Below are 23,447 nucleotides of genomic sequence, written 5' to 3'. Positions count from 1 at the left end.
CGGGCGGGATGTATGGTAGGGATGGAGGGGGACAGCTCCCCTGCGGGCGGGACGGATGGCGGGGATGGAAGGGGACAGCTTCCCTCCGGGCGGGGCAGGAGAGAGGGATAGAGGGGGACAGCTCCCCTCTAGATGGGACGGGAGAGAAGGGTGGAGGGGGACAGCTCTCCTGAGGACGCGCCGGGCCCGGCCGGGAGGGAGGGATTGAGGGGGCCAGCTCCCCTCTAGATGGAACGGGAGGGAGGGCTGGAGTGGGACAGCTCCCCACTGGACGGGTCGGGGCGCCTCGCCCGCTCCGGCACGAGGGGCTGCGCCCTGTGACGAGCCCGGGCGCGGGGAGGCAGCGCGGCGGGGCGGGGTGACGGCCGCGGCTCTAATAAGGCCGGGGCTGGCGCTGGCCGAGGGCCGTTCGCCCCCGCCCGCCCCCGAGCATGCAGTGCCTCCCCGGGCTGGTGCTGGCGCTGAGCTCGCTGCTGGGCGCCCTGGCGCTGCTGCAGCTCTCGCTGTACCTGCGGGTGCCGTCCCGCTACGGGAAGCACGAGGAGCGGCTGTGCCGGCCGCGGGGCCGGCTGCCGGCGCGCTGCGCCTGGTTCCTGCAGGAGCTGCCCTCCTTCCTGGTGCCCGCGCTGCTGCTGGCGCTGCGCAGCCCGCCGCGCCTCGAGCCGCTCGGCTGCCGCCTCCTCTGCTGCCTCTTCTGCTGGCACTACTTCTACAGGTACCGCCGCCGGGCACGGCTCCCTACCGCCTCGCCTCGGGAAACTAAACCAAAGGGAGCCGCGGGAGCGGGCGCGGCCGGAGCCGGGCGGGCGGCGGGGCCGGGGCAAGTCCTGGCTGCAGCATCGCTCCCTCCCGCGTCCCGCTGGCCATCCGCGCCCCTGGACTCCGCTCGAAGCGTAGGGACCGGCCCGGTGGGCATCTCTGCCTCGGCGCGGCCGCCGGGGGAAGGAGCAGGTGGTGCTCGGGTGCTTGAAGCAGGGGAAAGGATGGATGCTTTGAATTGTTCTTTTAGGGGGAGGAAAAAAAAAAAAAGAAAGAAAAGAAAAGAAAAAAAAAAAGAAGATGTCGCTAAGATGGAGCAAATGTTTGGATTAAACTCATCCAAATATTATGTAAAGGTACATAGGACGAGCTGGTTGCGGGCAGGAGAAGCGCCGCATGTGCAGCGCCGGGAGCAGCGCCGGCCGCCAAATCCAGCCGTGGGAATATGCGAGAGGATGGCCGAGAGCAAAGGCACAGCAGCGCGGCAGCGCACGGCTCTGCCCTCAGCGCGGGGCAGACAGAGGCGCTGCCGGCTTGCTGAGCCACGGCACCAAAGTTGGTTCTTTAGGCTCAATTCGTCATTCTCACTTCACTATCGAACTACCAATTTATGTAGGGTTTGTTTTTTTTTTTTCCTTTTAATATCTTTTCTTTTAAGAAATCTGGTTTTAACAGCATCAACGAATGCTGTAACTCTAATTTATTCCGTATTTACTAATCAGGAGCTCAAAAAAAATAGTAGAGTTTTCATCCTGTGTGATAATTTTGAAGAGACATAGCTCTACAATTGTCACCTGGTTCTGCAGTCAGTGGGACTTGTTTCTGGAGAATATCACCAGAATCCATCTTCTGCTCCACTTCCATTTTCTGTGGAGCTCTTTTATGAGGAATTTGAGTTTTGGTTATCTGTTTATGGAAACAAATGGCTTTTATTCACATGTGGCAAGTGCATGTGAAAATGTTATGCCATTATGTAGGAAAGAGCTATGTAATTTCTGAGGCAAAACCTTGACTTGATTTGCCATTTTTCACCACAATTCCTATTTCTGTTTTCTTAGTTTGCTTCATAGGAATAGAAAACATTCTTGTAATATTTGATCAGAAATTATTATTTGCTACTCAACCAAAATCAATATATTGAAAATCCAGTTGCAGTATCTCTACAGATAGTTTAGGGATAGAAACTCTAGGCTGTTGTTGAGAAATTTAAAACAGAAAATGGTTTACTCTGCTAAAACACTAGTTTAGACACGTATTTGTTATCACTACCATTGTGTTTGCTGGAGGAGTTAGCTGGAGGACATGCCCATAACATATTTGGCTTCCAGAAAGCTAGATATACTGATTATATGTTGTTATACAAAATTTAGTTTCATGTATTCTGTTATTCTCAAGAATTTTGATTGTTTAAGAAACACAACTATCAATGAACACCACTAGACAACTGAAAGAAATGTTACCCTACCAGCATGCATACATCTATTGAGCCACTGGCTTCTTTTCCAAATTTACTGCTGGACTTAGGCAAAAGCACTGTGTTTGCATATGTTTTCTTTCCCAGACAGTTTGGGAATCTTCTCATCTGTCACTGGAGTATACTTTTTTTAACTTACTTTTTGAAGTGAGTAAAAGCCCTCACTTCAACCAAATCTGTATAAAACCTTTCTTTCTAATACAGCATGTTACTTCAATATTATTCTCACAGTCTGCAGCCCCTTCTCACACAAGCCATTCTGACATTCTACTGAATCAATTAATATTTGAAATGTTGTATTAACTATTACTACTCTACTGTTATCTAAAGAGCAGCAGAATCACAAAATAGAAGTGTTTCTGGCTTTCACCTGACAATACTATGGGATAGGCAGGTTCTTTGAGGGATCCTTGGCAGAATGACCTGTGGGCACACAGTTGTGGTTATGATTAGAACTTTATTGATAACATTAAAGTTTTAACAAGCAGCACAGATAATTGTTATCTACAATTTCTAGCAGGTAGGATAATTTATTGTTACAGAGAATTTTTTAGCCATTAGCATAGCTTACAGTTAAACAGAATTTGTGCAGCTTTCTTCTTTTCTCGACTTTTTGGCTACCTAGACTTTTTAGATACTTGGACCCTCTGAAGGTTGGGTCAAATTCTTAGCAATCAGTAAGTGACAAAACAACTGTAATCTGGATTAAGTCTTTGGGATTTATTCAGTTCTTGGAGGAAGAAGACAACAGTGGAGGAGACATCCCTGACCACCAGGGATTCACAGGTTCTGCCAGCCAGCATCAGCTCCAGTCTAAGCCCACTTGCAGCTCCTGGATTTTGTAGGCAGTATCTCATGGGATATTAGACTTCCCTGTTCCATACTGAGTGCTACCACATCCTGGTGACAAGGCTGGTGGGCAAGCTGTCTTATTGCAGTGCTGAAAATGGGGTAGAAAGAAGTGCACTTATGTATTTTGTACACTTGTGTATTACAGCTGTTTGCCGATAAAATGATGTTGGATAAATCATATTACCAAGGGGCACTGATCACACTGGATTAGAACATTTCATTGCCATATAGTGTTTGAAAAGAGGTTTGGTAGTTTGACATAACAGTCAGGATCTAGCTTGATTTTTTTTGTTTTGTTTTGTTTGTTTGTTTTTTTCAATTTATTACCTTTACTTGGAATAAACTAACAACAGTTTTAAATACTTTTGTTATTAAGCTTGCCTGCAAGGATAATGAGTAAAGCATAAAAATTGCATTTACCTAATGGATGTAGCCTACTGCATTTTCCAACTTTAAAATTTTGAAATGAATAAAGGTGTTCCACCCTTAACTATGAATGTATTTTGTTAATCCACTCCTACTTTTACTACTGATAATCTGATATCTGTACTTAAGCATTCCACTCTGTTTGTATGAAACAGTTTCCTTGTATAGTGTTGCAAAATTTAATGAATTCTTTCTCTCCATGGGGAAGATTTTATAACTCCTACTTTTGTCTCATCTACTATAGCAACCATACATGAGGAAGGGAAGTTTTCATTAGAGGTATGCTCAGAAGGACATTATACTCCATAATGGAGAAACACAGACTTCCAGAAGACTACGGTGCTTAGCTATTCTACCTTCCTTTATGTTCTAGCCAGCTGTGTTTCCCCAGTAGCTTCTTTTAGACTGAAGCACATATTTCAGAGTAACTTCAAGTCTTCTTCTCAAGACGCCAGAAGACGAAAACTCCATCATTTTTTAAGTGGAGAAATCCAGCGTTTTCTTTGGTAGTGTTATCTTCTGAATCATTTTACCCTTACTTAAACATGTTTAAAATGTCTTGCTTAAATATGACTGGTCTTGATTTTCTCCCAGTGGGCCTTGCTCCTTCTCTCCACCCTGTGCTAATTTAAAGCACTCTGTAGTATCCTTCAGTATTTTCTTACCATGATATCACTTACACGGTACTGGATCATGTTTTAATTTGCTTGTTACAGAGCTGTCAAGTCCTCTGTCAGCATCAGTTTGATCCAGATAATATAGGGGCACATGATCGTGTTTCTGGTGCATTAATTACTCCACATGATATGGTATTTATGCTGAATTTATGGGTTTGTAGTGGATTTATGCCAGTTATAGGGGAACAGACATTACCTGATCTGACACGAGTTAGAGTAGTGCAAACACATGATACTTCATCCAACATGAAAGTGGTCAGGATAAAATTACCTTTTCATAAATTTAGGAACAGGTTTAAGCCAGCATAATTAACTTGTCCTGCTTTTGGACATGGTGTCAAATAGCTACAATATTTTTTATTTGAACTGAGATATCCTAAACTAGATTTATAATGTCACTGGACCACAGCAGACAGCCCTCAATACAAGACTTTTTTCCCCCCTCTCAGTCCTCAGATAATTTCTGCGGCTTTTTTTCCCTCTCCTCTTTTTCTATATCCATTTTAAAATGAAGACATCAGTGTGTGATGTATAATACAGTACCAGAGTTGTAGTAGCATGTCTGGAGAGAGCATTGCTTTCCTGTTCCCCCATGCTACTCCGATGTTTACAGACTGGGAAAGCGCTTTTCTGTTTAGAGTCATAGAGGGACATCCTGTGTTTCCACGCTACTTAGAACACTCTGGAGCTGGTGTAACCAGGATTGTAACCAAGGTTACAATCTATCACTCCTTAGGAGTGGTTTTTGTTTGTGTCACTGTATTTCTTTGATTTTAAAGTAACTTTTTTACATGGGCACACTGCTCAGAAGTGCTGTCCTGCCCACATTAATATGCACAGTTGTCTAGAATTTGTGCCGTGAGCCAGCTTAATCAGTGGTAATTTTGTATTTATTGTCAGGTTCTTAAGGAATATGCTGGAGTGTTGAAAGGACCACCCTAATCCTGTTCTGGAAACTGGGTTAATGCCGATGGTGCCTCATTGACAAGGACTTTAGAGGACCTCTCTGCTTGCCTACAGGAGCCTTGTGAGCCAGCTCTGGCAGGTGCCATGCCCCATCCAGCCCACTGCTGGCAGAGAAAGGAGAGGGTCACCTGATTGCTGGCCAAAGAGCCAGCCCTCCCCTAGTGCTGCCCAGAACAGAGATTTGCTGCCCGAGAGGATTCAAGAGGGAGGTGGCTGGAGCCAGGAGACCTTCCCTCCATCCTGCTTGTCCAATGCCCCGTGGTGAGCCGTGACAGCAGGATGCTTTCTGCCTTTCTCTGCCACCGCTAGGCAGCAGCCTCTCTCTTCGTGGCTTTCAGGAAGGGCTGAAGGCAGGCTGCTGCTGCTACTGCTGAGGGGAGAAGGAGGAAGGGAGGAATCCCACCCCCGGCCTGTTTGGCTGCTCTCCTTAGCCAGCTCTTTGTGTCTCAATGTGCACTTTATTAGGTGAATTTCATCAAATTCAAATGTTCTCTGGTGCTAAAGATAACATTCTTAAAATCTGAATTATTTGGAATCTGAAAAAAATCTAAATCTGAGTTTTCACGTCTGTGTTAAATAGTCTCATAGCTCCTTCACTTTCACAAGGTAGGTTCTGTGATGGTAGGGGCCTCCAAAAGTGATGGGGTGGGAAGGAAGAGAAAAGGAAGAAGAAAGTGAGAAAAGAAAGGATTGCCAAGTCTGCCATCTGTATATGCAATCTCTGTGGAAAGCTGGTTAGGAGCTGAAAATGATGAGTGGTGTAAGATGTACGTACAGGAACACTTCTTGTGATAAATGACTTACAAAGTATTTTACTTTGAAATGTGTTTGTATTACAGCCTTTCGTGCTAGAGGGGCTGTGCTGGGAATGCCAGCGGAAGCCCTCAGGTGGCAGGGAGAAACCCGTTTGCTGCCTTTCCATTTCGCAGTCCAACTTCAAAAACCAAAGGTGGGAAACAACATGAGGCGATGAGAGGAAGCCTTTGCAATCCAATTCCATATAAATCTTAATGCTGCATTTCCTTTGCCAGTGAGGAAGGCAGGGGGCTGAGGCAGCAGAGGAGATGCCACCATGCGCAATGGCAGCAGGGAAGGCCTTGTCCCTCTGACTTATAAAGCTAATCCTGAAGACAGAGGTGTAAAAGACAGGGTGCTGCATTTGCCCCTTCTGTGTTGCCCTTAACAGCTGGGGCACAAGCAATTTAAAGAGGCATTTCAGTTTAAAAGACCACCTAGAATTACATTTACTTATTTATTTTCTTCTCTTGCAACTTTGTTTTCAATCAAATCCAATCAAATCTTTGTTTTCTGTTTTACTCTGTTGATATATTAACAAACCAAACTGCTGTTTTCATTTCTGAAGTGCACTGAGGTGAATCTGAAAGACATTAAGTAAGGCTGCTCTTTGAGATGTAGCTCTGATTGGAGGTGACCCATTTGGTGTACTTACTTTTCTACAAATTGAGATATTTCTAAAAAGATCAGGGAATGCATAATTTGGTGGCAAGAGAATGAGAAATGAGGAGCATTTGAAAAGTGCATCCTTGCATAAGTTTTTAACACTTCTTTTGGCCAGTTCCCCTCTCTCTGAAACTAAGCTGGGTGGAGAAAGAAAAAGGCACTCCCTCTCCCCTGGCACTGCAGAATGCGGCGCCTGCCGGTACTGCCTGGTTGGTCAGGCAGGTGCTGTGTTTACCTGTACATACCTGGACTGGCCTTTTTTTCAAATAGGAGTACCTACTTGTGATCAATAAGAAAAGCAGCTCAAGCCTCCAGAGAAATGCAGATGGATGGAGGCTCCAAATGAGTAAGTCATTTATAAATTAATTTTCTCATAATTTTTAGAGGTATTCTGTATTGGTACATATAGAGTTTTAGTTATGTTTTTTGAAACATAAAGTGGATAAACAGAAATTAGATTAAGTTTGAAGAATATTTATGTATTTAAGTGGTACTCTCCTTGCTAGTAGTGAATATAACCAGAACAGATAATAACCACCAGATCCAATAGATCCAATCCAGAGATTATTTTTTCCCCCCATAGAAATAGCTATTTTATCCTTTGGTCTTAGAAAGTCACCATTATTAAGGGTCAATAACTAAAAGCATTTTTACTGTTGGCCTCTTGAGACCTCTGTCATTAATCTCCCAACAAAAAATATGCAGGTATTTGACAAGTAACAAATCCTGTTCTCTTTTCCTTCACCTTGATGCTTTGGAATTGACCCTGACTAGATTCCTTTTGGCCTTCACCAGTAACACATTTGCATCCTCTCTCCTGCTGTTTGGACTTGGCAGTAATTCTAGATCTGTCAGTGATATCCCTAACAGAGGCTGGCCATTTGCTCTGCCTCTTCTATGTATTCCTTGCTCCCCAGTCATCCCAGTGCATTTCAGTAATGCTAGTATACAATTTCTTCTCTTCCATGAAAATACTAGATTCACTGCTATTTTTATTCAGGTTCCTCAAGTAATTGTATTAAAAGCCAACAAAAGTGTCCCTTTATATGCTTTGCCTCAGAATTGTAAAATGCTCATGTCCCCAGTGCTGGTGAGGAGTTTGCTTCCTTGCAGTCCTCTCTAGCTATGAAATATCTTCCTAATTCTGCCCTCAGAATACTAACTGATTGCCTTCCTAACAATTAGCACAAATAATCCTATCTGTACTCTCCTTTCCTACTGGAAAGTGGCTAACATTACAGAAACCTGTCATTTTGCCCACACCAAATTGTACCCATGTGATTTTTCCTTTTGTCTCTCGGTCTGGATTTTCTAAGTTACGACTTTCATCTTTCTTCGCTTCTTTTCAAGACAACATGCCTTTTAGGAGTATCTTTATATCTGCTACTAATTTGTTTGTGCCATTTTGTTATTAGAAAGCAGCTTTAAATGCACTAAAGGAGTATTCATGCCTTCTCTGAGACTTCACTGTTGCTGTCAAATACAAAATGCCTTGGTGGGTGTCAGTCCACCATCAGTCTGCTCTGCAGAAAACTGTCCAAACTTCAGTCCCAGGGCAGAGATCCAAGTCCCAGCCACCAGGACATCACCAAGGCAGAAGAGGGCTTCTCTGATCTCACCCATGTGAGGCTTGAGCCCACTGAGGAAGTTAAAACACTTGCTATCCTGTGAGCTTAAATCCTTACAAGACGGTAACATTCTGAGCTCCAAACTCCACTGGGCCTCAGTAAGACTGGTGTGGATGTAAAGATCTGGATGTGCATTACTACATTCATGCTGTTGATATCAGAAAAGCAGAGTTGTAAAGGGTTATACTGAGACAGAGAGAGAAAAAAACCTAAATTATATACAGGAGTTTCAATAAAAGTTTTTACTTGAAAATAGTAATGTTTTTACCAAACAAGAAAACGACTTGTTTTAATTAAAGGTGTCTGTAGTATTCCCTTATTGGGGCTACTCTTAAGTAGGACATAAAAAGCAAGAGAGAAGTGTTAAGGTTCACTGTATAAGGCCAGTAGGAAATTTGTGATGGATCTTGCTCCTTCAAGATCCACAAATCTGGTTTTTTTCAATTTCTTACCATAATAGAGGCAGCCATTATGGAGGAGGTAGGACTTTTTTACCAAGCCAATAAATATTGTTTGACAAAAGGACACACTTTAATAAGCCCCTCTGAGTACTCAAGACCTTATTTAATTAGGTTATTTGCCAGTTTTATGGTGTTCAGTTAAGAAAAATAAAATAGTGAAATAACCTCCTAGTAGTATGATTATAAATCAGTGCCCATCCCAGACATTGCATATTTCCCTTGATGTAAGTTATATTCTTGGTATCTCCTTCAAAATGAAAGTAATTTTGGTCAGGATGGATTATGATAAAGAAATACTTTCAAACTTAAATCAAGAGATTATTCTTAAGTTATACACCTCAAAAGGTCCTTCTAAGTCTAGAAATTGATTTAAATGTGGCAGGTGAATTGGTCAGTAAGGTGATCCTTACTGAATTTGGTCAAATAATTAAATACACGTATACCTACACCCATTTGAATGTAAGAGCTGTGTTACTCTTTGCTGACCACTCAGCTGACATTCTAATTATTTTTGCAACATCTCATTGTTGCAACAATAGCAATGAGATTATTTTGTTAAAAAACTCAACAAAACAAAACCAATTAAAACTGAGTTAAAATATTCCACGCAGGAAAATGGGAAAAGTCAACTCATAAGAAGAAAAAAACCAATATCTTTTCCTACAGATCCAAATTTATTTTAAGAGCCAGCTAAGTTCTACCTAGCTGTGAACTTTTGAAGCACGGGTTGCTACCCTTTTAATACCTAAGGATGGGCAGAAAGTTTCGCCATTCCTAGAAACATGTAGCCACATGTGACCTTCAACAACAATGAAAAAAGGTCCCGTTTGAAGGAAGCTGGGTTTGACTTCCTCCTTCTTAATGACTCTTTATAAACATGTAGTAGAGTAGCAACACCCACAGTCAGCTTTAGCCAGACATAAGATACCATTTTGCTTACAACAGTGCTAGACTAACTTAATCCAATGCCTGCCATGCTGGGAGACTGCCTCCTAGAGATGGCTCTGGAAAATGTCACCTTAGCAAGGCTGTCTTCAAAGAGATGTGTTGTCTGCTAGAGAAAGAGGGTTAGCTTAGGTGAGATGCTAAGGAGCAGATCAGTTCCCAGGCAGGGATGCAGATCGTGAGGCAGAGTGACAGCCTGCAGCACTCTGATGTACTGTAAAGATGGGCTGGGTGACTTTCCTACAAAGCCAAGTCTCCTTGGTCTAGGTTGTCATGCCACCCTTCAGGGTGGGCAGGAAGACTACAGAGAGCTCTGAATAAGTTAGCTGGGCTACCCAAAGAAGTATAGTCACGTTAGCAGGGTCTCCTGCTAGAGATGCACATGGAAATACCTCTAGACAGTGCGGTCCTAAGAAAACCTTCCAGTGACTCCTGTCACACGTCTGGGGTAGGACAATGCATGGACCTCTATAAAACTTCTGTTGCTCCTGAGAACAGGAGAGGAAGAAATGTTGAGAAATGACAGAGAGGAAGAAAAGTACTTACATTATGCTATTGAGGCATTTTTTGCCTGTTTGCTTCTCTTTCAGACCTTTTTTTTAAAAAAAAATTATTAAAGCTTTCACATTTTAAAACTCGGCCCAGATTAGGGTTACTAAAGTGAGACACGTCTCTGGCTCTTCCTAGGGAAAGCAATCTAAACTTGGCGGGGTTGTCTGAGAAATGTATTTCCTTTGCACTATTAGCTCCACTTTACCTTCTTTGGTGATGAAAGAAAAAAGTACTTTAAAAACAAATCCCCATCTTCCCAATAAATATGCCAAATTCGACAAGGGATGGTGAGAAGGTATTAATTTCTGTTTCCTCTGGCTCTTGTTTCAGTTGCCTTTGGTTATGGTCAGTCAATCAATTCTTCCCTTTGTTTAGTTCAGTGCTCATTCTGATCTCCTTTCCACAATACAAATGAAAAGGAAAAAAAAAAAGTGGCTAGCTAATAGCAAATGAAAAAAAAAAGAATATTTTAAATTAAAAGTATTTCAAACCTATTTGGTGTTTATACCAAAATGGAAACATTTGAGAAACGAATATGCTGGTATAAATGTATACTGAGTGTGATTTGCTGATGGATTGTGACTTGCTGAGGCAGCTTGTTGGTGCACCAAACCCAACAATTCTGTTCTTGGTGTCCTTTTACAAAATGCATAATAATTGAAGTACAGTGTTTTGTTCCTATATCTGCAAAACCGGGAGAAAAGATCGACGCTTTTAATGATTCAATGCCTTTTTACCAGAAGAATTCTCCTTTGTTGGTTCTGTCTGGATGCTGGTAGTCACTGGGAGATCCCAGATTTTCTAGTGACATTTTCAGAAATAATGGAAGAAAACCAAGAGGAGTAATGAAGTAATTTATAAACAAAATTGCAAAATACTTTCAAAATGTGGCTGCTATTGCAGTGAATTTAGAAGAGCAAAAATTTTTGCCTTGCAGTCAAGCCTACACAATTCTTCTCTACTAATTAAAACCAAATACCCTTTTTAAGGTCCTATTCCTTTTCTTTTTCTTCCTTTGCTTTCCAACCACTTTTATGAAATATAGCATGTCTAATAATATCTGTATGCAATGTGAAGAGGACTAAGCTTTATTCCTAAACTGTATTTATCCTTATTTTGCTAACTGCATAGCATGCTTAAGATTTATATCAATCAATGAGGCATTACTGACTAGTTCTAGATGGTCAGAATGACTAGTTCAGGTGTTTATAATTTTGGAACTGAGTGTTAAACAGCTCAGATTCCTTAAATTTATCCAAGGTTAAATGCATCATGGTTTTGGTTTTTTTTTTCAGCAATGACTGACAGTGATGTAGAAGCAGCACTTTATTTTTAGCCTTTCCCATCAGATATACATACTTCTGAAAATATTTTTTCCTATAACCCCCCTTTATTCAAATGCAGTTGCAAGCAATTGAGCTATTCTGACCTGCCACCAAGGTTTCAATCTGAAATCTGTATTTAGCTCTGTGGCTGCAAGTCAAGTGCAGTTGCTGATTCCTTTGACTGTTCTGCAAGTGCTGTCATCCATGGTGTCAGCCTTCCTGGCACAGCAAGTACCACTCTGGAGCTTTACTCATAAATGCTGGTGTTAAGCAACTGCTAATCTATTCTAGGGAGTTTATCATCTTTGAGATGTTCAGTTTGTATAAAATGTTAGATGAGTCATGAGACATTATGAAACCCTGAAGGCATCACGCTGGATTAGAGCAGAGGTCCTTCACAGTCAGCAGTCTGTCTTGGCAGAAGCCAGTGTCAGATCATTCAAAACAAAATGCAGTAAATGATGGTCAATTGTCCTCAGCAGCTGCTACTTTCTGCCTCTCTTCAATGGAATATAATTTATCCCCTGAAATATAAAAATTAATATTAATTCCAAACCTTTGTCTTCTCTTTATTAAAGAACCTGCCTTTGTCTGTAATTTCTGATTATCCGCCTTCTCTCAGTCCTACCAATCTCTTTACTTGAGTGGTTTTTTTCTATATTGCCTTTAACAGAAATTTCATTGCATTCACACTAACTTCCTCTCAGTGTTATGACAACTGTTGATCACAGCTATTCAGCTCTCCCAAATAAATTATTTTCTAGTATTGTGTGTTATTTTTTACCTCAAGTAAGTTTATTCTTATTAATCTTCAATATAAATTCAGCAGCCCCCATGGTTCAGTATGGCAGTCTCTTACAAGTCTCTTCTCATTTTGCCACTGAATCCTACTGCATTTCTGATGCTTTTGGCATTAAATCAGTGCTGCCCAGACATTCTCTTTCTCATTGACCTTCTTCTCAGGAACTCCTTGAAACCCAATTATGGTGCCCTCTGTCTCAGGGTTTCCTCAGTCCTTCTCCCATCCCCTGATTAGATGTGTGCCTCTATCTCTTGCCCAAGAAAGATGAGTTTGCTCCTGCCAGAAGTCTTCATCCAGCCCTGGACCTCATACTAAGAGACCACATGGAAAGACTGTCCCTACAAACAGGCTTCAGGTTGGATGAATCTTGGAAGCGAAACACAAACATCCCAAGGGTTGTAGATTGAGCCAATTTTTTTAGACAGTACCCTCAGAAATGAACCTGATATGGTAGGTTTAGTATCATTTTATACAGCTGAATCATAAGATTTTAAATAATATATCTTTCTTGTTCCTTGAATTATAGCCATCAAAAGTTTGTTCAAAGATCTTTACAGGAACATGGAAGCAGGGTATTTTGCATGTGGAAAAATATTGCTCTCTTGGAAAGGAGACCTCATTCCAACTTTGTTTTTGTCATCACTAGATAAATAAATCTTCATGATTAAAATAAAAAGGTAGTTCTCTTGCTCCCCTCACTGACTCTGTTCAATGATTTAAGATGAACATACAAACTGGGCCACGGTTCAGGAAGTGATTACAGTTATCTGATGGTTTCACATTGTCCCAGTGATGCAGGAATGAGGAACATTCCTGCCCCCACTAGGAAGATGTGCCCTGCAGCTGGGGTCACCCAGTGGCAAACACAGCCACTACACATCCCTCAAACTGGTGGCTCCTCAGGCAGCTGTAGCTGGACATCAGCTCCAGAAAAAGAGCTCAGCTCCTGAACTTATGGCTTCCTTACATCAGGAGATGGAATACAACAGCAATACAGGAGATGAGACCTACTGTCTGTCCTACAGCTGCAGTGGGTGTTGCCAGAGGCTTAATGGGCAGTCCGTGATTCCTGCCTGCCGGCACTGCTGGTGCGTCACCTGCGTGTAGCCCAGATTTTGTTCCCGAGTCTGTGACAGAGCATGTCTCACTGTGCAGACCCTAATAAAAGGGACACGGTCCACCCTGCACAGTACAAATAGCTGCTAATAACTTACTTTTTGTCCGAATATTCCTGGCTGATGACCTTCTCAGGCTGTTGCAGAGTAAGTGGGGAAGGGAAGGGCAAAGCATCTCAGGGTAGGATGTTTGAGGAAGGAATATGATAGGTGAGGAGGTTCTATCTGCATTGTGATGCTGGGGCATCTGTAGATATCATAATGAAGGAAGGTTAAAATGCTTCATTTCACTTTTGGAAGTATTTTGGAGTCTTTTGTTTTACGTTCCCTTTAAACTGATAGCAAATTAACCTGCTGCCCAGAACTGAACATTTACCCATTACATTTGTTTAAACCCAGTCTGGGGTAACTGAAAATTTTTAATTGGTCACAGAAAAATTAGGTGCCAGATTGTGTACTGGTGTGGACTTGACAGTTTTCTCCTATAAATATTCAATGAGAATTAGTGTAACACAACTCAAAAATTGTAAAAGTTTAAAATTACCTCAGAGTGCAATTCACAAATAACATACAGAATGGGGCTCAGAAAATACGTGCAGACTTCAACAGCAGATGTCTTTGGGACACGTAATTTGACATCCATAACTCTCCAGAATAATTAGAGGCTTTGCTTACGGCATCACAGCCACCCCAAATAAAAGTCCATCATGTCTGTGAACAACTTGAGCCTTTGTCCAAGTGGTCAGGTATGCCAAGGGTGCCAGCAGTCCCCTGGTGATGTGATTCCAGTGACAATCTATGGCAAAGACTCCTATGATGTTAATTGTTGGCGCAAATAGAACTGGTCTGTGTAATCTCCCCAGGTTTGGACACCAATCTTTGCAATCTGTGCACAAGGCAGACTGAAAGTAAATCCATGGTTTGATAGCAGGCAAATCCTTTCATGTCTGACTGGTCAGTAGTTAGTGTAACACAAATCACATAGTTTCTCTTATCACCTGAGATACCTGTATTTGTACAAATAAGAAAATGAAAACACCCCCATAAGGAAGGAGGTGCAGCAGTCTAGAGAGCTGTCCTCTGACTTAGAGAGGTCTTTGTTTGAGAAGGTACCAATAATGGGGTGAGAACTCCAGACAGCATCTCAGCAAGGAGTTTTCAGGGAGTGAGAAAAGGGACTGAAACATGGGCCCTCGATGGAGCAGGGTGTCTCACCTACTGCATGACCTCTGCAGCAACTGCACAACTCCAGTCTGTGGAGTGTTTTCAGTGAGCTTGGAGGGCCCTGAGGGAATCACCCTCATGGGAGGGCCTGGCTGCCTGCCCTGACCTCAGCCACCAGTCCTCCTCACCTTTTGTATGTCTGGGTGGGACAAGAGGAACCAGAGCATGTGGAGCCCAGACTGTGGGGAAGTGGTTCTCAGGCACTGTTTGGCATGTTGGTTCATCCTCACCAGGGATTCAGGGCAAGCCCTGCCCCACATTGTCCAAGGAGTACAAAATATCCCTGCAGGGACTCAGAGCATTCCTGGTCAGGAGAAGTCCATAGCTCTCTTCTGGAGGCTGGCCAGGATCACAGGGGATGGGCCAGGGCATTCAGACCATGGTCCAGCATGAGTAGGACAAAGGTGGGTTATGGCCAGCACCTGCCTTCAAGGAGAAAAGCACCACATCAGCCCCGCCCACCTTGCAATCTTTCTGATTCCCAGTCCTTTGTTCATCCTGGTTAAACCCAGAAGAAGGCCCGGGGGCAGAGGCATAGATGGGCAGACACAGCAGGAGGCTGGCGACCCAGAGTCTCAGAGGGAGCCAGGTGTGCCCCATCCTCGGTGCCCTTGACTCAGTTGCCCCAGGTGTAAAACACCCTGAGTTTCCAGAGTGAAAAATGAGCTGCTACTGTCTGACCTACTGCATCTAGGCCCTGGAGAGGAGAAGACACAGCAGGAGCATAAACATCTCTGACTGACAAGCTGTTGGAGGACTAACAACCTACTCTTAGTGCATTATAATAACATATGTGAAAAGATTTCCACCTTCTTTGGAAAGAAGAGCAAACACATACTACTCTCCCTTGGTTTAGGTGAGGGTCTCCCGAGTTTTCAAGAGCTGGACTAATACCTTTAAGATGAAAATTGATGCAACGACAAATGATTTTCTCTTCAAAACCTGCTCTTTTGGAAAATAAATGATGGGGAAGAAAATGAATAATTCATTATTCATTCATTGAAAAAGAAGCTGTTGGCAATGGTTTAGTCAGATGCAGTGCCTTTGGCTGGTAAAGATAATAAAGGAGTAATGAATTAGTCATCAATACTGCACTGAAAGTAAAAGGTCAAATTTGTCATTGGACTAAAACTAAAAGGCCAGATTTGTTTGTTATTCTAAAATGGTGGTCTTCAGGCCCTCTTTGATTTTTACACTGCAAAATAGTTCCAGCAGAGTTGCAGACTCTTCCATGGAATATTTAAACCTATTAAATGCTCCCGCTTTATGTCTGTTGATTTTTCAAATCTCATCAGGAATAGTTTGTGCACCCTCAACTAGCCATGTAGTACAACCTGACAAGTGCTGTAGTAAAATAAATACTCAGGGCATTGTTCTTATACAGAGAACTGAATCTGGCCTCTGGTTTTGCAGACCCACGGAGATATCCTTTGGGAACATATTCCACAACAAAGATTCTTGGATGAAATCCTGACTTGGATTGTCCAAACTGCTATGAAGCAGGACTACAGTGATACCAGGATTTTACTGCCTCAACAACTAAACAAAGCTGATGCCTCCTGGCTCCCCTGCCACTGTACTTTTACTTTGTATGGCAGATTCTTTCTGTCCTGCATCCACTCCATGCTAGAGAGGTCTGTGACCTCCTGTTACTGCAGGATAAACCACCTTTCAAGGGCCTATAACCTCTATCCTGCAACAGCAGCATCAGGAAGCATCATGGAAACAATCAGCTTTTCTGGGACCTGAGAAACTTCTGTTTGCATCAGCTGTAAAAACTCAGTCTCTTAAACCTAACTGGTTTTGACCAAGGACAAAGCAGCACCAGTCCTACTCAAATCTGCTGTATAAATTCACCTCCTAAACTCACTTTGTGTGGTTTGCATCATTCCCTCTTCTATACAATTTGCTGTCTCTGAGCCTTCATTTGCAAGTTTCACACTTTTTCTAGTAACTGTTCAGGTCCAATTCGTCAATATGACTTCAACAGCCGATCAGAATGCTAAAGCTGGCCTCGCCTACTCACAGCTGCAGCATCACATTCCCAAAGGGCAAACCCAGTGATTATTGGTAACATTACTCCAAAGAGCATTCCTTTCTTCTGTAATAAATATGACAACTGTGATACCACTATCTGAAGAATATTTTCCATACCCCTTATGTGTCTCTATATTTAGAAATATTGAGCATTTTTGCATCACAGCTGCCTTAATTGCTGGAAATCTGTCTTACCTTGCTTTGGAAAGCAGTGAATACATTAACATGTTGCTGCTTGTACTCTGCTTACTCACTTGCAGACATAGTATGATTTAATCTAGATTTATAATATTATGACATTTTATGCCTCATCTTGCTTAAATTGACACTGGCAACATGGGATGTGAATTACTTATTAGCAATGCTTATATACTGGTATGATGAGCAACATCCAAAGGCCAAGAGGGCAAAAGAAAGAAACTAAGAGTGTAGATGTTACCATTTACAGAACCTAATTGGCCAGGTAAGAAAGCACTTACTAAATACGAATATAACGTCTTTGTTTTACCCTCCCAGGGATGATGTGGATTGTCCAAAATGTCAAGAGGGACACTCCCACCTGAAGCAAACATATATAAAAATTAAAACTGTACAAGCACCAATTATTTGCTCCCACAGATGTTAATGCTACTGTTAGCACAGCTTTTGTCTAAGAAAGACCTAGGTGCTGTAGCTGCATGGAAATCTTGGTGTTTAGCATATTAAACTTAGGGCTTTGGCTCTTCTTATTTTAAAGAAAAGTTTGAAAGCATGGAAGGGAGGCAGGGACTGGAGGCAAAGCAGCTCCCCAAGCAGGCAAAAGCATTGCTCTGCCTCTACATCAAAGTGTCCAAGCAGAGCAGGGCAGAGCTTCTATGAGTTAGAGATGCATAGGGTTCTCTTTCTGAGTGAAGAGGGAGAGGCTGGGAAAGGGAATTGCATCTTAAGCTCTATACTGCAGGGGGTAAGAGAGCCAAAGGGGTGTCAACACTACCTTCTACTCTCTCTGCCACCATGGGTTCAAGCCCTCAGGCATTGGTCTTGTAGTGGGATCAGGAATGTCTTCTCCATAACGAAGCTCCTCCTTGATGCTCATGGCATAGTATTGCTTGTTTGGAGAATCAATATTGCAATTGGTACTGCCCCTCACAAACATCAGTGATGTCTGAACATCATTGTGCCCCTGTCCCTCCACAGCAACCAATCTTCACTTGGCCCACCAGAGCATTAAATCATGTCTTAAAATGAAAATGTTTGTGGGCACAAATTCCTCATTTTCACCAAAAAGCGTGGAGAAAGATACAGAGACATTCTCAAAGCATCAGTGAATCTGGATGAGCTTACTAATTTCCCACCTTGTGTGCAGTCCTGAAGGACCAGAAAAAGACACGTATCTGCAGTACTTCATGTTCCCATTAATAACTGATCTTATATTGCTGCAGTTCTTTTCAATTTTTTTTGTCTTTATTGACCTATTTTCTATTTTGCGCTTTGTTCAAGTTTTTTTCCCTACAGCAGAGAAATTGCAAATACAATGTTATCATGAGCAATGTGCTGACTCTGTTTTCTTATCTACCTTAGGACATTTATTTACCCTTTCTTCACTAGAGGCAGACCTTTCCCACTGCAATTGCTTTTCTTTGGCATGTTATTCTGTATCTATAATGGCTTCCTCCAGGGGTACTACCTGATTTACTGCGCTGAATATCCAAACGATTGGTGCACCGACATCAGATTTACATCAGGTAATTACAGCTGCAGGATTCTCAAGATCTAATCTCCAAGCAATTTGTAAGCATTTTGAATTATGTCTTAATCTTCAGTGAACATGTGAGTCAAATCTGTTGTGATGGAAATCAGCATAATTCCTGCCTGCTGGCCCAGATAAAACAAGTAAATGTGCAGCAACCTTTTTTTTTTCTGCTAGGCAGCCACCTTTGAAGGTATATGATGTGTTAGTCTCAAATCACAAGTCTTGTTTTACTGACACCACTCCAGAGCCTCCTGCTGCTAGAGGCCATGGAGATGCAATCTCAGGCCCCAGGTGCATGGGGCTGTGCCCTTGCTCAGCCAGAAGCGTGCACCCAGCAGTGGCTGTGTGCAAGAGCAAGCTGTGGCTTTCTCTTCCCTGCCAGGGAGCTTTGCACTTGATGCAGCTATTCTGAGTGGGAGAGAAAAGGAGGGCAAAACCCCAGCATGAATGAGGCTTTAGGGACAAAGAGCTCTTTTTTCTCAGGTAAGGCACAGGGGAAGATTAGAGATCACGCACAGTCTGGTTGTATGTTAATACGATTCCTTTATATTCTGTAACTTAATAGCCTAGCTGAATTTCACCCTGTAAAATCCCTCAGAGAATAACTGAACAAGAGCAGTTGGATGGCATTACAGATTTGGTACTGTAGACAGTGTTTTTTAAATGTAAACATAGAAATGAGGATTAATGTGGAGGTTAGAGGAAATGTTTTGGATAAGACAAGTACAAACTAACCATGTTTCAGACCATGGATGAAAGTTCAGTCTTTTCAGACAGCATCACATATTAAAAATTCTGGACATTGTTTAGAAAGACCTCCCATACCCAACAAAGAAAACACCACATCACTTAATTTGCATGATAAATAAAATATATATTTAATGTGGAAAAAAAAGGAAAAAGAAAATCAGCATTAGCACTGTTTGAAATATTAAAGAAAAAACAAACAGTATATTCTTCCTCTACAGACTCTTACCAACTTTCTGTTACTACTGGAAGTGTTGAGGCTTTATCAGTATTTAGTCTTTTATCTATACATTGTAGTGCACACACTATTTTTCTTGCTTTCCAGTCATTGTCAGAGGTGGTTTTCTCAGTGTCCAACGTGGCATGAAATGTAGGGCAAGTAACCTGCAGAGTTTCTCAATCCAATGGCCCTAGTTTTTCAATTAAATGGAATCTGGTCAATGAATCAGTCTGGCCAGATAACGTTAGCATCCTTCAGCGAGTACCTGCTTTCCATCCACGCCCATAGCTCTGTCCAAGCAGCCTCACTGACAGTGGACTGAGAGGTGCTGAGATGTAGGTCCCTTTCCCGGCCACAGAGAGGTGCTGGATAAGTTTGTGTCTCTGCGTTCCTCTTTTCCCAGCAGTAAAATGCGATTATTGGTACTTGCCCACAGCTCAGTGGTTACTCTGCAGTAATGTCCACAGCTGTGGCCGGTAGTCATCAGACAGCAGTGTCCACGGGTACTTTGTGTCCCCCCTGAGAGTTCAATAAATGGTGACTATGGCCACCTGGGAAGTACAGCTGAAAGCGCTCTGGTGTCACAGTCACCTCTGCTGCCCCTGTTCAGAAGCTTTCTTGGTAGCAATGCATCATCTGACTTCAAAAAGAATCCACCCACCTCACATTATGACCCTATCTGTCTGTTGCAAAGACAAACCTCACTCATGAGCTTGAGTAGGGATGTCTAGACAGAGCTGTCTTTCTAATCCATTTCTTGTTGGTTTCTCAGGCCTCCTCTTATTTCTGCTGGGAATGGGAATCAACATTCACAGTGATCTCCTGCTGCGTCAGCTGAGGAAACCCGGGGAAGTCACTTACAAGATTCCTCAAGGTATATTCTTATCCCCCACTTCCTTGAAGGAAGTAGAACAACAAAATAGATACTGTTTTCTGACTGAATTCACAGGAGAGCGACAATAATAGCAGAGAAGCTGGTCTTGCACAGGTACTTGGTTCAGGTGCCCCTCTCAGCTGCAGGGATTGGTGTGAGCTGGCTGCAGACAGTCCAAGGGAAGCAGCAACAGTATCTGGAAAACATGAACTGTGAGGAGAGGTTTTAGGAAATGGGCTGGTAATTCAGAGAAGATTGAAGTGGGACACAGGAAGAGGATTTTTACTTTGTAAAAGGCAGCTGCAAAGAAGGAAATAGTCTTCTCCTTGCCCAGAAAGAAGTAGTAGTGGACTTCTTACTGTGCAAAAGGTGGATTCAAAGTGTAAACTTTAGGGGAAAACAGTAACACCAAGGGTGCAAGGTGCTGAATTGTCTTTCCAGGAAATGTCTAGCTCTGTAGAGCAATATGGATGGGGATCCAAGAATTTCTTGGGCTTGGTGTTGACTCCTTGTGCTGGCTTGTTATGGACGGTGATATGCCTCTTCCAGAGTTTCTCACCTTCAATACTTACCTGCCTCTTGTAAATGTTGCGAAAAACTGAGATCCAGATTTTGCATTCCCCAAAGGTAGTGAAGTTGAAAAATATTTTTAGGGCATACGAAGAATTTACTAATGTTAATTATTGTAATTTAAATCTAAAAATGGTCTTTCTTCAGTTATTTTCCAAATGAAAATAAATTATTGTGAAAGCTGGAAGCCTCTGAGTCAGAATCATCCTTGATTCTTGTATTCATACGAGAATTTTGAGCAAGATCCCCCTTTGGCATGGCTCCACTGGCTTCAGGGAAGTGCGCTTAGGTTGCTGATATGGGCTCTGAATAAGAAAGGGAATGTATTCTGCTGCTGACTTTATGTGAAAAAACCTTCCATGTGCAGGAGATGACTGTAAAAATTAAATATTTTGTCTGTTGCTGCAGGGGGATTGTTTACCTATGTTTCTGGAGCCAACTACTTTGGAGAAATTGTGGAATGGTTTGGTTTTGCCATTGCAACCTGGTCCTTACCAGCCTTCGCCTTTGCCTTTTTCACTCTTTGCTGCATTGGTCCACGTGCTTATCATCATCACAGGTATCAAACTGTTCCTTGCCATATGCTGCTGCTTCCTCTTGGAAGGCAGTTTGCAAAATGCCAGGGGAGAGCAGAGCCAGGCTTTGGGATAAAACTGACATCTAATACTATGTACAGGAGGTGTACTGGCTTATTTGTGTAAGACAGGCAGTCAGCTGGAGCCCCTGTCAAGTGGGCCTGGCCTGTCATTTAATCTGACGTGTCATTTAAGTGAGCTGCATCACTGCTTCCGCTGTGTTAAAGCCTCTTTTTACTGAGCCTCATAAATGTGAGCCTTTCCTAGGGTTTCCCTTGCAACCTCTGCAGTCCTTTGGAGTAGATATAGTCCCCTGCTCTGAATTCCTAAAATTTCTACTTTAGGCCTGTTAGAACCCTAACAGTATTATCAGTTAATTAAATAACCAGGTGTAAATCGTTTCTGAACTGCTCTTTTGCAGAGTAACACACCGAGATAACAAAGCAAGGCAGTTTGGAACAGTTTTAAGGTTCCCCAGCAGAGCTGTATTGAAACTGTGCAGTTTCCCTCTATGTATGCAGGTTCACTGTCTGCTTATTTTCTTTCAGGTACTATCTCAAGACATTTACGGACTATCCAAAATCAAGGAAAGCCTTGATTCCTTTTATTTTTTAATGACTGAAATATGGACTCTTTGTTTTGTTTTTATAGGATTTTTTTTTCAATTCCCAGTTTTAATGCTAGGTCTGACTATAATTAATTGTATAGATGATAACCCAGGACTGTAACAGACAAGACGGTAACTCGGAATGGAAGTTCTTGTTTTTATTTAGAGGGGAAATTGTAGATAGTTGTGGGCAAAAGAACTCCCCAAGAAACATATCTGCTTCTCAGTTCAGCTCTATCGATGGAAAATAAATATGTAAGTGCATTGACATCAGAGAGAAAAATTGGCTAAATGTTGTTGCAGAAAAGTAGAAAGTAAGCCCATTACTCTGGAGAAAGTTTTCAGCAGCCACTCCAATTTATAGCACTTCTGCTACTGCTTCTTCCTGCCTCCATGCTGTAGCACGTGCCCTCGCTCTGCTGGCAGTACCCTACATGTTGCCACACTTTAAACCAGAGAGGGGGGTCTCATTTGCCCCGAAAAATTACTCAGCCCATTGTTTTTCATCTAAAAGCCAACTCCCAGAAACACCATGTAACGAGGGAATTTGTGCTGGCACAAGGCTGGGAGCAGTGTGCCATGGCACAGAGGTGAGGTGAGGTACATGGAGATGGAAGCTGGCACTCACAAGCATGATGTCTGTGTTCCTTCCTTGAGCAATACTTTCCTCACTGTCTGATGATTAATCTTCAGCCATCAGGGTCTGTTTTTTAAATGTACTTTGTTATAGCAATTGCAGCTCCATTAGCATTTATTTTGTCTTGCAAATCCAGATCTGTTTTTCAGAATAAAAATTTTGCCACTCAAAACCACTCAGTTGTTGTTCATAAAAAGATTTGAGATGGTGATGTATGACAAAAACTAAAACAAATATAAAGCTCTGTGTTGAAGAAAATGTTCTCTGACACTGGAAGTACATTTTGTCTATGGAGAATATTTTCAGATACTCTTATTAGGAAATGATGCAGAGATATTATTGAATTTTTACAGAAAAACAGAATACCCCTTCCTAATTTCAGGGTAGTTAGGAATTTTCCAAAAAGTGTCATTAACCTCAATAGGAAGAGATGTCCTCTTGGATGCTGATAGTTTTAGCTACCCTTTAGAGCATAAAATCCTGCTAAGAATTATGCTGAGCAGCTGAAAAGAAAAAGACCAGACTACACACATGAAGCATACTACCTGCTGCTGGAGTAACCTGATTGATTGTATGCAATTTTCTCCAAAACACAATAAAATTTATATGAAACATGGAGCTATGTTAGCCTATAATTTACTGTTTGCAGAAACAAGTCTCTGTGACATTGCTTACCAAGTTCTGCTCACACTGGCTTCCTCCCTGTGGACAAACCCTCCCTTCTTCACTGATATTATTAATTGTCTTTACCACAGAGCAGAGCAGCCAGCTGAGGCTGGGT

At 42.3% G+C, this 23,447-nt stretch overlaps 1 protein-coding gene across 1 annotated transcript; it reads left to right on the top strand.

Annotated features, from left to right (window-relative positions):
- Positions 1-342: 342 nt before the first annotated feature.
- Positions 343-22,037, top strand: SRD5A2 (steroid 5 alpha-reductase 2; the record flags this gene model as incomplete). The annotated part of the gene is made up of 5 exons (XM_082303264.1): positions 343-715; positions 18,265-18,428; positions 20,176-20,277; positions 21,256-21,406; positions 21,971-22,037. The coding sequence occupies exons 1-5, from the start codon at positions 432-434 to the stop codon at positions 22,035-22,037; spliced, it is 768 nt and encodes a 255-aa protein (XP_082159390.1). The 5' UTR covers positions 343-431.
- Positions 22,038-23,447: the final 1,410 nt, after the last annotated feature.

This window comes from Coloeus monedula (assembly GCF_965178545.1).
Source record: "Coloeus monedula genome assembly, chromosome: 2".
Lineage (NCBI taxonomy): Eukaryota > Metazoa > Chordata > Aves > Passeriformes > Corvidae > Coloeus > Coloeus monedula.
The sequence above is the reverse complement of the archived record's forward strand: the minus strand, read 5'-3'. Positions and strand labels throughout refer to the sequence as shown.